The 18,397-nt window shown below is 41.4% G+C and overlaps 1 protein-coding gene across 1 annotated transcript; it reads right to left on the bottom strand.

Annotated features, from left to right (window-relative positions):
- Nucleotides 1-1,581: 1,581 nt before the first annotated feature.
- LOC117551679 (serine racemase) lies at nucleotides 1,582-15,546 on the bottom strand. Its single transcript, XM_034224635.1, has 11 exons — nucleotides 15,404-15,546; nucleotides 9,554-9,884; nucleotides 8,764-8,880; nucleotides 6,545-6,786; nucleotides 5,570-5,735; nucleotides 4,412-4,511; nucleotides 4,197-4,272; nucleotides 3,750-3,875; nucleotides 3,369-3,536; nucleotides 3,181-3,238; nucleotides 1,582-2,188 (listed from the first exon to the last, which is right to left on the bottom strand). The coding sequence occupies exons 1-11, from the start codon at nucleotides 15,544-15,546 to the stop codon at nucleotides 2,090-2,092; spliced, it is 1,626 nt and encodes a 541-aa protein (XP_034080526.1). The 3' UTR covers nucleotides 1,582-2,089.
- Between the last annotated feature and the right edge of the window lie 2,851 nt (nucleotides 15,547-18,397).

Genomic DNA, 18,397 nt, shown 5'->3' with positions numbered 1-18,397 from the left:
CTGCGCGTTTGTCATCTGCAAGGTGCTTACACAGCAGTCGGTGATGGACATCAGAAAATGGTTAAAACAACCAGCCCTTATCGCCAGCAGTAACACTGCATCTACTGCAGGTAATAACAGTTCAGATCATGGGGACATTACGTTACCCGCGGCCACTGTCGTGGACACTAACGTCCTCCCGCCCGACTCGCCGCCTTTTCCCGCCTCGCCCACGGAGGCGGAGCAGCCGTCTTCGTTGCCCCAAACACCGCCACCCCTCAGCGGCCGGCAAGTGCCAGAGGACCTCAGCAAAACAGAGCCTGCCCAGGTATATTTAAAAAAGTACCCAACTCGCCTGTACAGTGGGGTAAGGCGCTCATTTTGCAGCTCATGGTTTCAAAACAGAGATTGACTGTAAAAAAGATGCCATCTTCTGCTATGCATGTAGACATTTCGGTTCTACGTCAGATGCCTTCACCACAACTGGCTACAACAACTGGTGTCATGCTGTTGTACGTGATAAGGGACTGGGAAGGCATGAATCATGCAAAGAGCACAGATCCATAGATCTCTTCATTTTGCTCTCAAAGTGCACCAGATTGATGCTTTGAACTTCAATATTTAAAAAAAAAAATCTTCCGGGGGGGGGCATGCCCCCGGACCCCCCTAGAGGAGGTGAGGACCCCCCTAGAGGGTGTTAGATCCACTCCCCACTTATAAAAATAGCACTTTACCACTGCACCCTCTCTAATCTCAGATGCACCCTGAGTCATTTTGTTGTGGAACCGGGCCTGAATGTGTTACAGCCACCTGGCATCACATAACCTTTGTGGCTTAGTTTGTGACCAGCAACATGTATTTGAGACACCAAAGAGTGTCTGGCAGGAAAACAATACAGGAGCAGGTCTGAAACACCTGCGCAAAGATGGAGCCGAGGGCCAATCAGAAGCAGGCTAAGGGGGCAAAGAAGAGGGGGAGAAAACACCAAAGGATGGAGTGTTTAACAGAAGACTAAATTCCTGAATTTGGCTGAAATATCATTTTAAATCACCAATCTAAAACCAATGGTCATTAGAACAAAGATTACAAACCGATAAAAGTTACATTCATAAAAGCTTCTGGCAGACAACCACTGTAAATGAAACAGACCAATAAACTTGACTGAAATAAAGGATGCCCGTAAGTGTTGGAGACATTTGGGATAATGTAAGTACACAATTCAACAAAAGCATACTTTTAATTTGATATATTGAGATATGAAAAAATTAGGCAACATAAACTTTAATTTGAAGTTGTGTTTCAAGCAACCAACAAACAGATATTCTGCAGGTCTACAAGTGTGACGTTGCACGAAGCAGTTGCACAATGTCCTCTGCTTATGAACATAAGAGCATTAGCCCGTCTTAAATAGCCCAGCCTCCACTGCAGCAATCCTCTGCTATTATCAGGAGTTGGCAGTAAAGAAACATTTCACTTTCCCATCACGCTTCATTTTTTTTCTTGAGAGTTTACACCAGCCATCAAGAGAAGGCTTAATATTTTTAAATTATATCTTTTTTTCACAACATCAGAAAACCACAAAAACAAGTCAAAGACAGTCAATGTTTATTTCGAGAACACTTTTTACAATTTTACTCTACCATCGTAGGCAGAATAAATACAGAAATATATACAAAAATACAATATGGATTGAAAATAAAATACACATTTGATGCAGATGGTTTAGGAAGTTGCATAGTGTGTACTTACTTTACTTAGAGGGCACTAAAGGAGTAAATATCCAGTGCTTGAATAATGCTCTGTGAACTATACATTCATCTTCTGAATACAGCCTATGCACTTTACCATAATTACACAGGGGCATAATTAAAGAACGATAGCAGCATAAGTAATAGAAGTTACATGAATAGTATTCTCTACACAATCTCAAGGCTTTTCTTTATACACTTAGGTTTGCTTAACAGCCACTGTCTTAATGGTATTCCTATAACAGAGTTCATATATTGTAGTAGTGTATATAGCAGGGTGTGTTTGCACGGCAGCTCACATTATATTCATGTGTCATGTAATGTTATTTTCCAGTGTTCTAGTCTTTGTGTTCATGTTGTGATCACCGATCCAGCCAGCATATAGAGGGGTAGCGCTCACTCAGGACCTTGCGTAGCTGAATGCTTTGTGTTTTATCCCTGGTTTCCACCACACACTCCACCTGCCAACACATCCACATACAGTTAGCCCTCTAACATCACACACCCTAGAATTAGGTCAGTGAGTGAATTATGCAACACCTTCACCTTTTGACGCGGCTGTTGACCAAAGGTGAAGAAAAACAGTATGGTGCCAATTTCTTAGTGTAAACTGCAGAGGCTTTAATAAAGAACCAGGAGACTAGGTGCATGCTTACTCATGTTCCTCTGTTTTTCACAATATGACATTATTCAGATTTTGATAAAGGTCCTGTTTCTTTGGATGGTAAGAATGAGGTCTTATTTCAAACAACACAGTTTTTTAATGCACTTGTAAATTGATTTTGTGCTACTTTGATTTCAGAATATGTTTTCTGACATTGTTGATAGTAAACACTCCAAATAAAAATGTTGGTTTTTATTTGACTATTTTTGTCTCTCTGCATCTTTAGATTTGATCATTATTCATTTGCATATTTAAACATAACTTGAAAACCTTTAAAACATACATAATCTTAATGTGAGCAATCAATTTAGGGAAGGTCCATGGTAATGTGTACTGGTTCTATATTTTACCCTATTCACCTGTTGAAAAATGTATTCAAGTCATTTTTTCCTCATATTGAGCCAGAAATCTCCACTTCAGTAGCACTTACATACACCATATTTTGCAGTTTCATCCCTATCTATATTCTGAAGCTTTTTGTGTAGGTGTTAGTTCATAAATTGTTCATATCGCAAGTTACAATACACTTTATTCCTGACAAAAAAAGTGACATTTAGTTTTTTTATTGGCTGTGCCTTGCAGTGTAAGCATATGTTCTTAAGGGACAAACAAACTAGAAAAAAGAGCACTGATACCTCTATATTTCTCTTAAATTGTATTTTTTAGTTACACTAATCTGTCCCATTAACTCAAAGCCATGAGTTTCATGGCAATGCAAGAAAAGAAAATGTGCAAATTGAAGACGAGGACAACAAATTCTGATGTGTAGAGGAGAGATATGTCGCATACCTTTGCCTTGAAGAGGTCTGACTTGTCACTTTGTCTCCGTTGGCAGACATCCAACAACCTTAGAGGAAATAGACGAAGACATTAAGGAATAAAAGGTGGCATCAAGAGATATTATACATAAACTAGACCTCAGCGTGAAGCGAGAGATTGATCAACAGATCTTTCAAATGTACAGGGGTTGCCCCTACCTGACTTCCTCTCTGGACAGGACGTCCAGCAGCTTAGCCATGTCTCCTGGATATTCCCCCAGCTGCACAGAGAACTTACTGACCCGATCATCCAGCACCAGGGCCCGGTCCACACACTGCCTCATCAGCTCCAGCTCCATGTTAGCACTGGTCACCACTACAGCAACCCTACAGAGGACACACACACACATAAATAAACATACATACACACACACAAGTCTTGTTTTATCTGCAGCCAAACGTTAAAAGAATCACTTTTTCTTAGTTGAAGAGTGTTTCTGCTACTGTATAACATTAAAATAACTGCTGTTGTACACTTTGTTAAGATAATTTGCCAATTGGGCATTGTAAGGTTCAATAATATTAACAAGTTTGACACACCTTTTGCCTTTCAGCTCTGGTAGTTTTCCAGCCAAGATGGCTGCCAGTCCCATGGCTCCCTCTGTGTCCACAGTGGAGCGTTCAAACTCCTGAAACCGCAGCATCGCCACCAGAGAGTCCTCCTCACTGAGGCAGAGGCAAAGAAAGACAAATAAGTTACAGCAGCCATAAGAAAGTCCTCAATTGGAAAACACGGTTAGAATTCCCGGTCTATACGTTTTCAAATTAGGGTTTGATATAAAAAGATTATAACAGTGAGTATTTTCTAAAATATTCAATATCTGCATCAAAATACCTGGAATTCTACATTTCAGAGCAGTAATCATTTCAAATGGGGTTTTACAGTGAACTATATTCAGAATATTAAATTAGTTTTCACACGCTGGGCATCCAATATCTCATTGAAAATGTTTTCAGATGAAGCGTGAAAGTGTAAATGTGCAGTACCTGACAGAGACGACTTTATCCACTAGTTTCTTTGCCAGCTGGAAGGTGTTATCACCCAGGGAATGCTCCATTAAATCTGCAATAGAGAAATAAAAAAGCCATAAGCTTCTCTCAGAAAAATGTGCAGATAATTATGAAGTTTGTTGAACATGCATGTCACAGTTCTTTAATAGCCTTGAACAAGACCTGACTATTAAATGTTTAACTGAGTTTACCTCCATAGAGTTTCTTATTGGGGTTGCTGTTCATGTTTTTGATTGGGCCGTTATTTTTCAGAGATTGTTGCAGCAGAGGGAAGCCTTCTGGTTCAATTCCCTGTTGGAGAAAGCCAATGTATTTTCACCATATTACCACATGTGTAAACAAGACGTAAACCAAACACATTGGAGTTTGGAAATTGAATACTATAACCCGATACCTTTCAACATCGGCAACACACACTTGGATTAACACCAGGGAGTTGTAGCCTACTTATTTGTAATCAGAAGAAAGAATTATGGGAAATGTGCTGGTGTTAGATTGGGCTACAGATCAAGCCCTATACTTAACCCTCCTATTGTCTTCGTTCCCCCCCCCCCTTACTTTGGTGTTCGTGGTCACATTTGACCGGTCCTGTTTTAACTGCTATTACATTAACACAAAAACCATTAATCATCGCCAAATTTCATTTAACACCCTTTCAAACTGTAAATATTGTATCAGACTACTGGTATACATGAACAACTGCAGTAAATATACAAAGAATAGACACTGAATATGTATTGCGTGTGCCAGGTGTGATCCATGTGGGGGGGATGGGCACATAAGAGCGGGAAATGTGTCAAATGGTTCTGTGTGTGTGTTTGTGTGTCCGGTGTGATTCACATGGGGGGATTGGGCACATAAGGGGGGGAACACATCTAGAGTATGTGTTTGTGTGTGTGTGTGTGCGTGTGTGTGTGTGTGTGTGTGTGTGTGTGTGTGTGTGTGTGTGTGTGTGTGTGTGTGTGTGTGTGTGTGTGTGTGTGTGTGTGTGTGTGTGCGTGCATGCGTGCGTGCGTGCGTGCGTGTTTTATCTGATCCGGATGGTTACTAATTCCTTTTCTTTATGGCGGTCATTTTTGACCGGGAACACCAAAGTTGACTAACTCATCCAAAATGCAATGAAAGTGGTGGTCAGCAATTGTATATGTTCAAATGTCTACAGTGAAGGATATCATAAAGCCTTAATGCAATCGAATGTAAAACAAAAAAGTTATGATTGATGAAAGTAGTAAATCGGTCAGATTTCACCCGAAGACAACAGGAGGGTTAATTATATTATATACTTAAACATTACAGTAGGTAGACAATTATGCAGATCATTAAACAACCTAATTTGAGCGTGTACTTACTATGACAAGAATTCTGGAGTTGAGGTGTTTGATGGCTGCAGCTGTAGCAGCCAGTAGCCCGTACTGTCCAGCTGCCGGAATAACCACTGCGTCCAGTTTAGACACTTGCTCGTAGATCTCCATGCCAACAGTGCCCAGTCCTGCCAGGTATGCTTCATTTTCCTCTCTGTAAATCAGAAGGCAGAGTCAGAAAAAAAAGTGTAACAGGTGAAGGTGTGTGTCCTGATGATCCGCAGACCTCATATTGTAGATGTCCTTTGTAAAACCACGCCAAGCCGACCTCCATAAGCCTACATTACCCATGAGGCAACTAAACCATCAGTTGCAGTTTTTTGCAAGTACTGTCTAATATAGATTACAGAGGTCTGGTAAACTCACTTTTTTCTAACTCCACGCCAAAATACTTTTTTTTACTGACTATATTGTATGACGTACAGAACGTTAGTTTACATAACGTTCTTGTGGCATACAAAACTGTCAGAAATCTGAAGGCAACTTCTACAGTCAAAAAACTGTCAAAAAGAGTTTGTCACACAGATATATAAAGAGAACTGGCCCTAATGATTTAAATAAGTGTTCGTCCTGGCAAGCTGATTTACCTTAAACATATATTTTCACAATGAAAGTCAGTAGAAGTCATTATTTTATCACTTCACGGACTGACCCGAAAGTGTAGTAGCAGCGTTTGGCCAATAGGAAAACACGCAAAGAACTTTCGGTTGTAAGTTTGTCTTTAATATTGCAAGTGTTGCTGTTGTTTTTCCCCTTAAAGGTCCCATATTGTAGAAAGTATTGTTTGACTATAGGGAACGTGTATGAATACTGTGAAAGTATCTAGTGCGTGGAGAATTTGGGAACGGAGTTCCACCTTAACGTTATTAGTTACATCAGTGCTTTCCCAAAATGTGTGCCTGGTAAATTAAAGACCACAACTACTGGGTATAAAAAGTATTAGTTGAGAATGTTAACACTGACTCTTCCAGGTAGAGGTATCCATTCTCTGAGGCCAGATGGCGGGCGTGGTTCTGGGAGTCGTGGCCGCTGCTGCCGTAGGAAATGACCATGGCTCCGTAGTCTCTGTAGATCCGGAGGCGAGGCGAGGAGCAGCATGACGGCATGATGACAAACACCGGGATGTTCAGCTCTACTGCATGGTGGGCCACGGCCATGGAGAAGTTACAGTCAGTGGCAACGATCACGCCCTTCCTCTGCTGAGCCTGGGGGGACAAAAACACGTTGATATGTATTCATATGTCATATATACAGGGTTGGGTTGTAACGGAATACATGTAACGGCGTTACGTAATCAGAATACAAAAATCAAGTAACTGTATTCAGCTCGCGTTACATTTGAAAAACGAGTAATCTGATTACAGTTACTTTCGTAAACCTGAAGTGAATACATTTTGGATTACTTATTGGAATTATTGGTGGAAAGATTTCCTCACAACATTTAATATTCATTACTAAAGGTACAGCCGAATCATCAAAGCCCACAAAACCTATTACCGCCGCAGATGGACCAAAAAAGCGTTTGAAAAAAAATCGCGGGTCCGCTCAGTGAAACAATAACAACGAAACATGGAGGAACAAAAGTATGCGTTTAAATCGCGTGTGTGTGGTTAAAACACATCAGCCTGCGGTCGCTCTTTCTTTAGCCTTACTAATGATTATTTCTGAAGGTAAACACAGTGAAGGCGGTGCGTGAAAGGCACTGCGCGTTCCTCTTCTCAGAGGCTGCCTCCTGGCGCTGCAGAGATTTCATGAAGTGAAGGAGGTGTTCCTTCTATAAAACAGCTGTGGGCAGCAGATACTGTGAGTGTCACGGACATGAATGCATAGATCAAGGCAGACTGGTGCACACACTCTCCTGTTTTGCCAATCCGGTGCTTAAACAAATATAGCTCTACACCCCTGGCCGTAATATCCTTAAAATGAAGTCCGAGTTTGACATTTTAATTCATGTCCTGCCAACACTGGCAGGACAGAAGGCGACACGCTCGTTCTAAGCCGTGTCCCTCACTCCTCACATCCCAAGCTGCATCCCCAAAAAGTTAATTATGTTGTTACATCGTTTCAGATGTTATGTTTCAGTTCACTCTTGATAAGCCATTAAAACAGTAAAAACACATTCAGTGTCCTTTTGCTTTTTGTGTCTCCTGTACACCAAAACATCCATCTGTGATGGAAAAAGAAAGTAATCCAAAAGTAATCTAAAAGTAATCTGATTACGTTACTTTTTTAAGACACGTAACTGTAACTGTATTCGGATTACTTTCAGAGCCATGTATTCAGTAATCAGTAACTGATTACATTTACAAAGTAACCCTCCCAACCCTGCATATATACTGTATGTACACACAGCCAACGTCAACCGATTTAGTGGAAGTCAATGAAGAATCCTCCACAGTGTGAACTAACATTTGCACTTCCAGCATAATAATGGTCTGCTGTCTTGCAAGTGGTTCTGTGCAGGACTACTTCTTAGCAAATTGGTTTATTTTACACTCAAGGATGGATTAAAAAAACAAGATACAATGTTAATAAGTGAGCTTAACACATACTGGTGGATATTGTTACATTTGTACAGAACAAGGCTAGCTGTTTCCCTTTGTTATCTTTATGCTAAGCTAATGAAGATGTTCTCATTAACCCTCCACTAGAAAGCAAATTGGCATATATCTCAAAATAGCAAACTAGTCCTTTAAAAGGTTTAACATTGCACCAAGTTACATCACCACAAAAGATATTCTAGGTTAATTTCTGGCCTCAACCAAATTAGGCCTTCTATGTAAAGCCAGTGTTTCTCAAAATGTAAACCACAGTTCCCATAATCCCTGATGCTTCCTGACACAAAGCAGATCTTTGCATGGCTTTACTGGCGAGGATAAAGGCGTCTGAAGTCATTTATTCCATCAGTGTGCTCAACAGTTGGCTTAAACCTAAGAATATATAAGAAACGTATTAACACAACTCTGCTGATAGGCCATTTGTAAGGTTAGTTGAACATTATTTAAGTTCTCTCAAAGATAAGCTAAGGGAAACATTTCCAGGCCACTGTCAATTAAAGCTGCACTCAGACTATTTTTGTAACTGCAAGTCAGTATTGGTCAGTGTCTGCAGGAGCACACAAAAAGTAGATCACTAGCTGTGACCTGACGGACAGGAAGGGATCATCTATCTCTGTCTCTGACCTGTGTGAGGGAGCTCAGCATGTGCCGGACTCCTCTCTCCTTCACAGAGCCTGTGTAGTGCAGGTGCTCCTTCTTCAGGTAGATCTCCATCCCGTACTGCTTGGAGAGTCTGGAGTACTGCACAAACACACAAAGAAGAAGCATTTTAAGAGAAGCTCTATGTTTAATTAACTGAACTGAGTTAACTGAACTGTACTGTATAGGTCAAAAGCTATAACTTTAGCTCATCTTCTGGAACAACATTTCTTTAGTCTATGACAATGTATTCAGATATTATTATCTACTTATTCATTCTTTAATCCCTGTTGGTGCAACTATCATTCCAGTAATGTCTGTTTGTTCATCAAATGTTGTCTATATTTATTCAGAAGATGGTGTATTGCCAATTGTAGGTGTTCACGGACAGGGAATCTGCTTTGGTGTATTGGTCAGTAAGGGTTAGGGTTAGGGTTAGCAATTTGAAATAACATAACAAATAGAATTACAAAAATCCTAAAACATACAAAAGAATAGAGGAAAAATGCTATAAAGTTATGAAAAGTTCTAAAAATATCTAAAATACTTTTTAATTAACATGACAAGACTTCTGTAGTTTTTACAATGGTAATTTGGAGCAGAAATGTGCAAAATTGTAAAAGATTTTACAGTATTAAGTATAAATGCAATATAAAAATGTATAGTTCCAAAGATGTGTGTTTATATTTTGTAGTGAGGGTTCTGAAGCACTCTATATCATTTTTGTTAACCTTTTCTTTCCCCACCACATCACTATAGTCCTTTTATAGCTTACTGTGCAGGGGGTCTTCTGGATCCCAGCCTGGATCCTGAAGGCTGCGGCGCTGATGTCCTCGAAGCGGAGAAACGGGACAAGAGGTCTGGGATTGTGCCTGAACTCGCTCATACGTCTGGTTTTAGGGGGGTCCTTGAGCACGATCTCAGCAGGACCCCCCACCACCTTGGTGCTATAGACCTTCACGTCCCCATTGACCAGCTCCTCCTCACCAAAGTCCTTCAGACGCTCCGGTTCAATGAGGGTGGATCCACGGACTGCATTACCGTTAGTGACGTGGCCACATTTGTCAGAGCCTCCAGGCTGACTGGGGCCCAGACACAACTCATCTCTGAGAAGGAAACACCAGGTAGACATATTGTAATTCATTTTAGATTGGGATATCATGCGTTTGAGAAAACTGACATGTACTTCAACAAAATGATGATACACAGATTAGACGAGGTAGGAAGTACCTTAATTCCTTGTCCTAATTATATCCTCAAAACCTTGAAACTTGCTTGAACTTCATTACGATGAACATACAGATGAATTTAATCAGACAGAGACCAGTGAGCAACTCTGGTTAATTTGTGGATCAAAAGCTGAGAATCCAGATGCATCTGTCACTGAACTAGTTGTCAGGACTCCAACCCAGAGGAAAAACAATTCCCAAACAAAATAATCATTTGCTTTTCATAGCTCCTTGAATTACAAGGGTTGGTGTTCAGCATCCAGACCTCAGATCATAAAGTTTGAACTTCCCCAAAACACACAAATGCACCGCCCTGGAAGACTTTTTCTACATTTATAACAGCTCAGTACATGGCCATTGAATATAACCAAACAGTATAACTCACTTAAATAGTTCATTCTTTCTCAGAAATGTACTTAAAATGTTGAGGTGTGTGTATACTACTTGAGTATTTACAACTTACTGTCTATTTTATACTTCTACTTTACTACATTTCCAAGTTTCATTCAATTTAAAGCTTTAGTTACTAGTTAGTACATTCATTTAGATTTACGTTTTAAAGATCTACATTTGCAAATAAGTTATAATAGGTTACCAAGCAATATAGTAGGTTAAAAATGAGCCCTACCTCTTCAATTTGAATGCAATACTTTTAATTGTAACTTTATTTATAGCATATTTTAGTCAAGTAAAAATATCTGAGTTCTTGTTTACTGTTAATTTCTCAAATTACATTAAACCTCACAATCAATTGTTGACCATCTAGTTACTGAGGCACTTTACACAATATAAACATAATAATAGGATTACACCCTTTGGAGATTAACCTTGTCACCTAGCCACATAAGCAGATCACAAATAGTTAATAGCTACATTTGAATAAGCTTAGTCCATGGATCCAAGTCGTCTCCCAGAACATCTGAGAATGGCTAGCACTTTAGAATAATTTAAATCAGGTCTAAAAACATTTCTTTTTAATATGGCTTTTCAAATTTAAATGTTCTAATTTTCGAACTGTTAAACATGGTTTTCTTTCTTTTAATTAATTATTTTGTGTGTTTTGTATTTCTTCTCAATGTATCGTGTTTGCTCTGTTTGATCCTGTAAAGCACTTTGAATTGCATTACTGTATGAATTGTGCTATACAAATAAATTGCCTTGCCTTGCCTTGCCTTGCCTCGCCTTGCCTCGCCTTGCCTCGCCTTGCCTCGCCTTGTCTCGCCTTGCCTCGCCTTGCCTCGCCTTGCCTCGCCTTGTCTCGCCTTGTCTCGTCTTGCCTCGCCTTGCCTCGCCTTGTCTCGCCTTGTCTCGCCTTGCCTCGCCTTGCCTTGCCTTGCCTTGCCTTGCCTTGCCTTCTACGGTATGAACATATGTGTTTATGTCTTCAGATGGGCAGGGTTTGCTGTATCAGTCCAGATAGAGCTGAGTAACTCAAAATAACAAAAAAAGAATCCAGTCATGAAAGTGCTTTAGCTTTAGGTATTAGTGTGTTTGAATACCAATCTCCCACCAGATAGAGCAGTTCTCCCTAACAAACGTCTAAATCTGCACTCCTCAGAGAACACACCAGTCTATTTATGTCACAATGGTGGGCATAAACAAGAGTGTTACCTTTCACCGCGTCCACAGGGTCCATTGCTGCCCTCTGCTCTACTTGTCAGTTAATTCCAGTTCCTTATTAAGACACTCAGTGTGCACTTATGACTTGAACAGTCAGAGGCTGCACCTCTAAGGAGGGTGCTTCTGATCAAAGGCAGAGTTCAAAAACAACATCAAAAGGGGGAAAAGAGCAAAATGGCCACCAGGATGAAGCCTCAAAAAGCATCCCTCAAATGGTAAAGAAGGTTATTTTAATTCAAATTGGCAACACAAATTATTACAAGGCCAAAGATATTTCAGCCCACCAGACTTTGGTCATCGGTTATCTTAGCTTATAATGTCCATTTAAAAACGAAAAGCCCAAAATGGCTGCTATTTTGCTTCCTTTTGTCCTATAATGGAACAATGATCCATTGAGAGGAGAAAAGTCCTCCAAGCACTATATTACCCCAATTGTTGATGATGCATTGTTGTAAGTGCCATTTTTCATCTTTCTGTCATTCAGGCATGGGTATGACATCCAAATTGCATGCTTTGTACAGTTTGTTTAAGTCAAAGTACCACAAGTAGCACCAGATGGTTTAGATATACTCGTACCAAAGTTCTTGAAAGTTGTTTTTCTTACTTTGTCTGGACATGTCCATTTAAAATCGACCCAATGGTTCCCTGACAATCATGGTTGTTCCGTTTTTGCTAAGAACCACTGGAACCCTTCTTGTGACCCTAGATGTGATGTAATTGACAGAATATATTGCCCAAAGCAGTGGCAGAGTACTGCACTATAATGATTCTTGAACAGCCCACCTCTTTGATTGTTTGCTTTTGATTTCTCTCTGTCTTTCTCGTATCGAGAGTAACCTGGGGACGCAGATGAAAACAAGGTAGATGACCAAGCGAAGGAGCAAGTCTACCAGGGCTTGGAAGGTTGGGAGGAGCTCTCCTCTCGAAGGGGTAGGAACTGAGGAAGAGGAGGAAGAACGGGACACACCGATAGAAGCCTTTTCGGCTGGGGACCTGGATGGAGCTGGAGAAGGTTTTGGGAGAGTTATCTGAGGAGAAAGAACGTTGGAAGGGATTTCATAAAGCCTCGATTGGGCGATCTCAGCAGCCGAACAAATGGATGGTGTTGTTGATTTCATTTTGTGATTGAGTTGAGGAGGAGGTGGCAGAGGAATAGATTGGAGATTTGAGGGTGTGTTTGTCAGGGAATGCTTCAAAAAAAGTGGATAAGGAGGAGGGAAGGAAGTAACTAAAGGAAGAGCTGAATCGATGAAGGTAGAAGCTTTTTCCAAACTAAGCACAGAGGGTAAATATGTTCCTACTGGACTAAGCTGGTTAGGGGAGGGGTCTTGAGGATCCAAAGGGCTACATGTTGTAATATCCCACCTCTGCCAGAAGGGGTCCTTCTCATCTCCGTCTTTAAGTGCAGGCCTGGGTGAGTACAAACGCTCAAGTCGTTCACTCAAGTAGCTCGAATAGAAAAACTGGGCGGCAAAGTTCATCCTGATCGAAGCACTGTCTTCCTACAGTCCAACAAGTCTTTGAATCCCTCTCCTCCTTCGGCTGCTGTGCTGTGTCCTAGGGATAGGAGGACACTGACTGGAGCTGCTCCCACGGTGTCACGTCCCCTGCCCTCAGCTCCCTCCCTCTTTTTCCTGCCATGGGGGGGGGTTATTTAACTAGGGATTACCCAGGTGACACATGCACGTTGGCTCTACCGTCTCTCCAGTGGCCTGGCCCCTCCCAGCGCTCTATTCCTGGGCCCAGACTGGGATTACTACCCCATGCTATGACGTTGTGCTAATCAGACAGTCTAAGAAGATAGATGCAGACTTAGGGTTTATCTAGGGAGCAGTGATCTGGAGGCTCAACGATACATATGTGACCTAGAGGATTAGAAATTACAGAAGTGGGGCGGTTTGTGCTTGAAAGGGTACAAATGCTTGTTTGTGTCCTAAAAACAGCAGAATCCAATAATTTTTCCTGCAAAATAGCTAATAAGGGGCCATAGGTGATTCCCAAATGTCCATTCCCATATCTAGAATCCTTCAAAGTGCTCTCTATTTAATAGTAGACTATTTTACTAATGCAGCATCGGGTCTAAAACCAACAGACTAAGGGACAGTTTTATCCCACAAGCCGTTAGACTGTTAAACACCTGAACTTTTGAAAGAACATCTGTTTGCAACTTATATCAATATTCCAATTACTATAGAATATTCTGCACTATTTCTACTATATTTTATTTTATTTAGTTGCACTATTTTATCTGTTTTATTGTGTTGCGCTGTTTGAGGAGCCTGTGTGACCTAAGATTTCCATTGTCATAACTACACTGTAGCTATGCACAAATAACAATAAAAGGCTTGAATTTTTTGCTCACTGTCAGGACTCGCATCTGAAAGAAACTGAAGCAGGATGTTGCTGCAGAAGAGCAAGGCTTTCCTGGACTGTATAAACAAGGGCATGTTCAACTGTAAGAAAAAAAACAAACAGCCTGTAAATAACGGGGGGAAAGTGGAGAAGAGGTAAATTGGCTGATGCCAGCTCTCAGCAGGTGGTCCAGATCCTATTCGCCACTGATCGGATGTCCATCGTGCCCCTAGAATCTGGAGCAACAGGGTGCCAGCATTCAACTGGTTCCTTGCGGATAACGAATGTACCTCAAATCAGCACAGGAATATATATAATCAGAGATAATCCTTTTAGCAGACATGGCTCAAACTCTATTTGCAGGTACATCTAAGGGTATAGTGACTGGAGAGTAGGGTGGGTGGAGCTAAAAGCCTTCGCATAGTGCAGATAATGTCAAGTACAGTGTCAGTCACAGCAAAGGAAACTAAGAATGTTTCACTCTAAATATCATGCCTGTTATATCATAAACTTATGCTTCACTTTCATAGATTGAAAGATGGTTATTGCTTTATTATAAACCCATTGTGTAAAAGCCTATAAGAAACACAGAAGAGCTGAACATTTACTAAAAGTGCCGTACTCCTGAATTTACCCTGTAGGCGACCTATTGACCACAATTCTGAAAGTTTCAATATCAACATTTGTGTATATATTGGTTTTATTATAAAATGTTGACAAGCCCAAAACATTGGTTATTATACTAACATTTCCCTTCTATTTGGTAAAAAAATTAAAAACATTGCCCCAACCTAAACTTAGGGTAGACTCACCTAGAAAATGAGAAAGAAAAAGTATGAGCAACGGGACATTTAGATATACCAAATGTAAACATTTATAAGATAACTTCTATGCAAATGAACCAAAATAATATTGACTATTAAAGACATAATAGCAAGAACGAATGTGACAACCCACCCAGTTTTCCCCCAAGCTGACCACATGACAAACCTCCAAAAACTTGGAGGAGTCCTATCAGTCAAGCTGTTGTTTCTGTAAGTACAACAAATCTTACAATAGGATTAAGACACAGTCAGAGGAAACCAAAGGTCAACTAATGACTTGTTTTAAAAGCAAAGGGTTGAGCTTTGATTCTTTTGATAGAGTCAGAGCGTAAACACACTAACAACCACACACCTCATCCAAATTAGATTTAAAAAGTGTCAGGAACACTGTGTTTGCCAGGGGCCAGACAGGTTGAGGGAGCTGAGCTCTCTTCTTGGCAACAACAAGGTTAATGAGCTCTTTGTTCAAAAGAAGATAATGGTTTGACAGGATAAAACGATGAAGGGGAAGATGAGGGTCTCAATTTCACCCTGCTTGTGAGGACATCATCATACTGGTAGGCGTTTTGAACTAAAGCAGCAGACAAACAGACAGCTCACAGAAGTGAACTAGACAGGAATAGCTGGAAGGAAGGTGACCCCGCCTCCAGCAGTCTGTCACACCACGGATCAGCGTGACACCCAAACTCTGATGCCAGGATCATCTGGCTCTGTGTGCAGGCAGACACTCTGTTCTTCACCATGTACTACTTGATCGGAGATGAACCTTGACACACATTCACATTTAATATCATACTGGTTTAAAATACTCTTTCATTTCTGCTACACATTCATGTGATAATGAAAAACGAAAACATTTGAAATATCTATAATAATTTCATGATCCATTTTCAATGATCCATTCCATTTTGAGAATTGTGGGTCCTAGAAAATGTAGCCTAAAAGTACCCATATTTAACAAACTGCAATTAGAGGGTAAACTTAATTGAAAACTATAATTTCATTTATATTTAAAATTTTAAAAATAACTCCTTGTCTAACTCCTACTAGAGTCTACTAGAGTTCTCATTTTCTCATAGACTTCTATACAATCAGAACCAGATGTTGCAGCTTGCTGCAAATCACAATATTTAGCCGCTATTAATGCCCCACATTTAACATTTATAACTCAGTTTTATTGCATTAATTGTATTGTTTACTTCTGTTTTGCATGTTTTTAATAAGACCTAACGGTGCAGTGATTTGGTGTTCCAACATAAAACAAATGTGTACATTATTTTTCTGCATAAACCACTTCACTTTGATTTAGTTTCAAAATGTTTATATAATCTTCTTTTTTCCCGACTGCTGTGTCGCCTCACGTCTCCTGCGTCTTGGCCAACAGTCGCACTGGAACACACCGCAAAGATTTCAGCCGACGGCCAAGTACCACGTACGAACTGCGCATGCGTGAGTGGCAAAAACTCTCCTTACCAGCAGGCGGCGGTAGTGTGTATTCGTCATTCGAAAGAGGCAACGAAGGCAGACTGCGTGATAACCGAGAGAAGAAGAACAGACTGCATGATATAAACAAACAACAAATAGCGTGTGCGTTCCATTTTCACTCTACAGCGAGAAGCTCATAGGGCTTTCCCGAACCTATGTCAAGAGCTGGAGTTAAATGAAATATCAGATTTGCCTTCTTAATAGTTTGTATGGGTCCCTCACTTCCGTTTCACTTCTCATGCACTGATTCGCTAGCTGAACAGCCAATCAGAGTGATTTCTTTAGCCGACGGCCTTTTCCCGACAGCGAGTGGCGGAAGGTATCGGCACGGCCGAAAAAAACACGACAGGGATGGACACACCAATCTGAGTAGGGCGACAGGACACTCATCGACGGCCATACATCTATCGACATCTATCGGCGCCGAAAATCGGCCTGGTGTGTAAGGACCTTAAGGAACACCTTACATTTGTTATGAATGGGCCATGTTTTAAAAAGCATTCTTCATTGTGTGATGTTAAGAATATCAAATGTATTATAGTATAGAGTTATTATTATATTACTAATATATTTATTTTTTCCCTATAACAATTGTTTTTGTATGTGTCCTGTTTTGCAGTGGTGTAAAGTTTATATATTATAATCAAACATCAAATATATATATTTCTGAAATGGTCCAATTTGCATAAGGCATACTTTTACTTTTGGTACCTACGTATATTTTGATGCTGACCTATACGTTTTCTTAAATAACATTTGCAATGCAGGACTTTTTGTTACGATCTGCCTGTGTTGTGTTTTGTCTTGTCTTTTTCTGTCTTTGGTTTCCTGTTTTATTTTGTAAAAGTGTTCACCTCCTGTTTTGCCTGTTGGTTTCTGTCTGTTTTCCCTCCCTGATTACCCGATTGTGTTCACCTGGTGCTCCTGTGTTTTCTCCTTCCTCCTCACCTGTCTCTTGTTTGTTTGATTAGTCATGTGTGCATTTAGGTTCTGTGTTTTCTGTTAGTCTTTGTTAGTTCCTTGTTGTTGTTTGACAGTGTTCACAAGGAAGAGTTCTGTTTGTTTCTTTATAGCCTTGAAATAAAGGTGCTTTTTCTGAGAAATCTGCTTTGGGTCCTGCCTGCTTCGCTCATCCCTGACAGAAGGAACTAACCAAATATGGGCCCAGCAGATCCTTTTGAGCAGGAATTATTGGATTTTTCCTTTTTTTTGGCTAACTGCTCTGATCGATGGAGGGGAGCATCCGGGGTTCAGCAGCGAGAGGCAGCTCTGGCAGAGGCACGCCAGATGGCTACGGAGAAGCCAGGCTTAGTGAAATTCTTACCTGGCTGGATTTTGGATTTCTTCTCGGTGTGTTATCCCCTGCCTGCTAGCCCCAGCCATGCTGGCTCCCTGCCTCCCAATTCCCATTATGACACCACACGCATTGGTGTATTCCGTCTGGAGTCAACCCTTGCTTCGGCCCCAGCAGCCATGGTTCCAGCCCCAGTTCTGGCCCCAGCAGCCATGGTTCCGGCTCCAATACAGGCCCCAGCAGCCATGGTTCCAGCCCCAGTATAGGCCCCAGCAGCCATGGTTTCAGCCCCAGTTCTGGCCCCAGCAGCCATGGTTCCGGCCCCAGCCATGGTTCCAGCCCCAGTTCTGGCCCCAGCAGCCATGGTTCCGGCCCCAGTTCTGGCCCCAGCAGCCATGGTTCCAGCCTCAGTCCTGGCCCCATGGACGCCAGCTCCCCGTGTCCTGACGGCGTACCGGCCGACGCCAGCTCCCCGTGCCCTGTCGGCATTCAGGCCGACTCCAGCCCCCCGTGTTCTGTTGGCGAACCAACCGTCATCTCCAGCTCCCTCTCGAGTCCCCTCTCAAGTCACCTCTCGAGTCTCCTTTCAAGTCACCTCTAGAGTCTCCTTTCAAGTCACCTCTCGAGTCTCCTCTCAAGTCACCCCTCAAGTTCCCTCTCAAGTCATCCCTCGAGTTCCCTCTCAAGTCTCCTCTCGAGTTCCCTCTCAAGCCTCCTTTCAAGTCACCTCTCGAGTTCTCTCTCGAGTCCACTCTCAAGTATACGTCTCGAGTCCACTCTCAAGTCCCCTCTCAAGCCTCCTTTCAAGTCACCTC

This window comes from Gymnodraco acuticeps, unplaced genomic scaffold, assembly GCF_902827175.1.
Source record: "Gymnodraco acuticeps unplaced genomic scaffold, fGymAcu1.1, whole genome shotgun sequence".
In the NCBI taxonomy this organism is placed as follows: Eukaryota; Metazoa; Chordata; class Actinopteri; order Perciformes; family Bathydraconidae; genus Gymnodraco; species Gymnodraco acuticeps.
Note: the sequence above shows the minus strand (reverse complement) of the source record. Positions and strands in the feature narration are given on the sequence as shown.

Bases quoted from the DNA above. Each gene is read 5' to 3' on its own strand.
- LOC117551679 (XM_034224635.1), bottom strand. From the start codon at position 15,546: ATGGTGAAGAACAGAGTGTCTGCCTGCACACAGAGCCAGATGATCCTG. The intron at 4,273-4,411 runs GTAAACTCAGTT...TCTCTATTGCAG, and splicing joins CAATAAGAAACTCTATGGAG to ATTTAATGGAGCATTCCCTG. The intron at 3,239-3,368 runs GTAGGGGCAACC...ATTTCCTCTAAG, and splicing joins CTGTCCAGAGAGGAAGTCAG to GTTGTTGGATGTCTGCCAAC.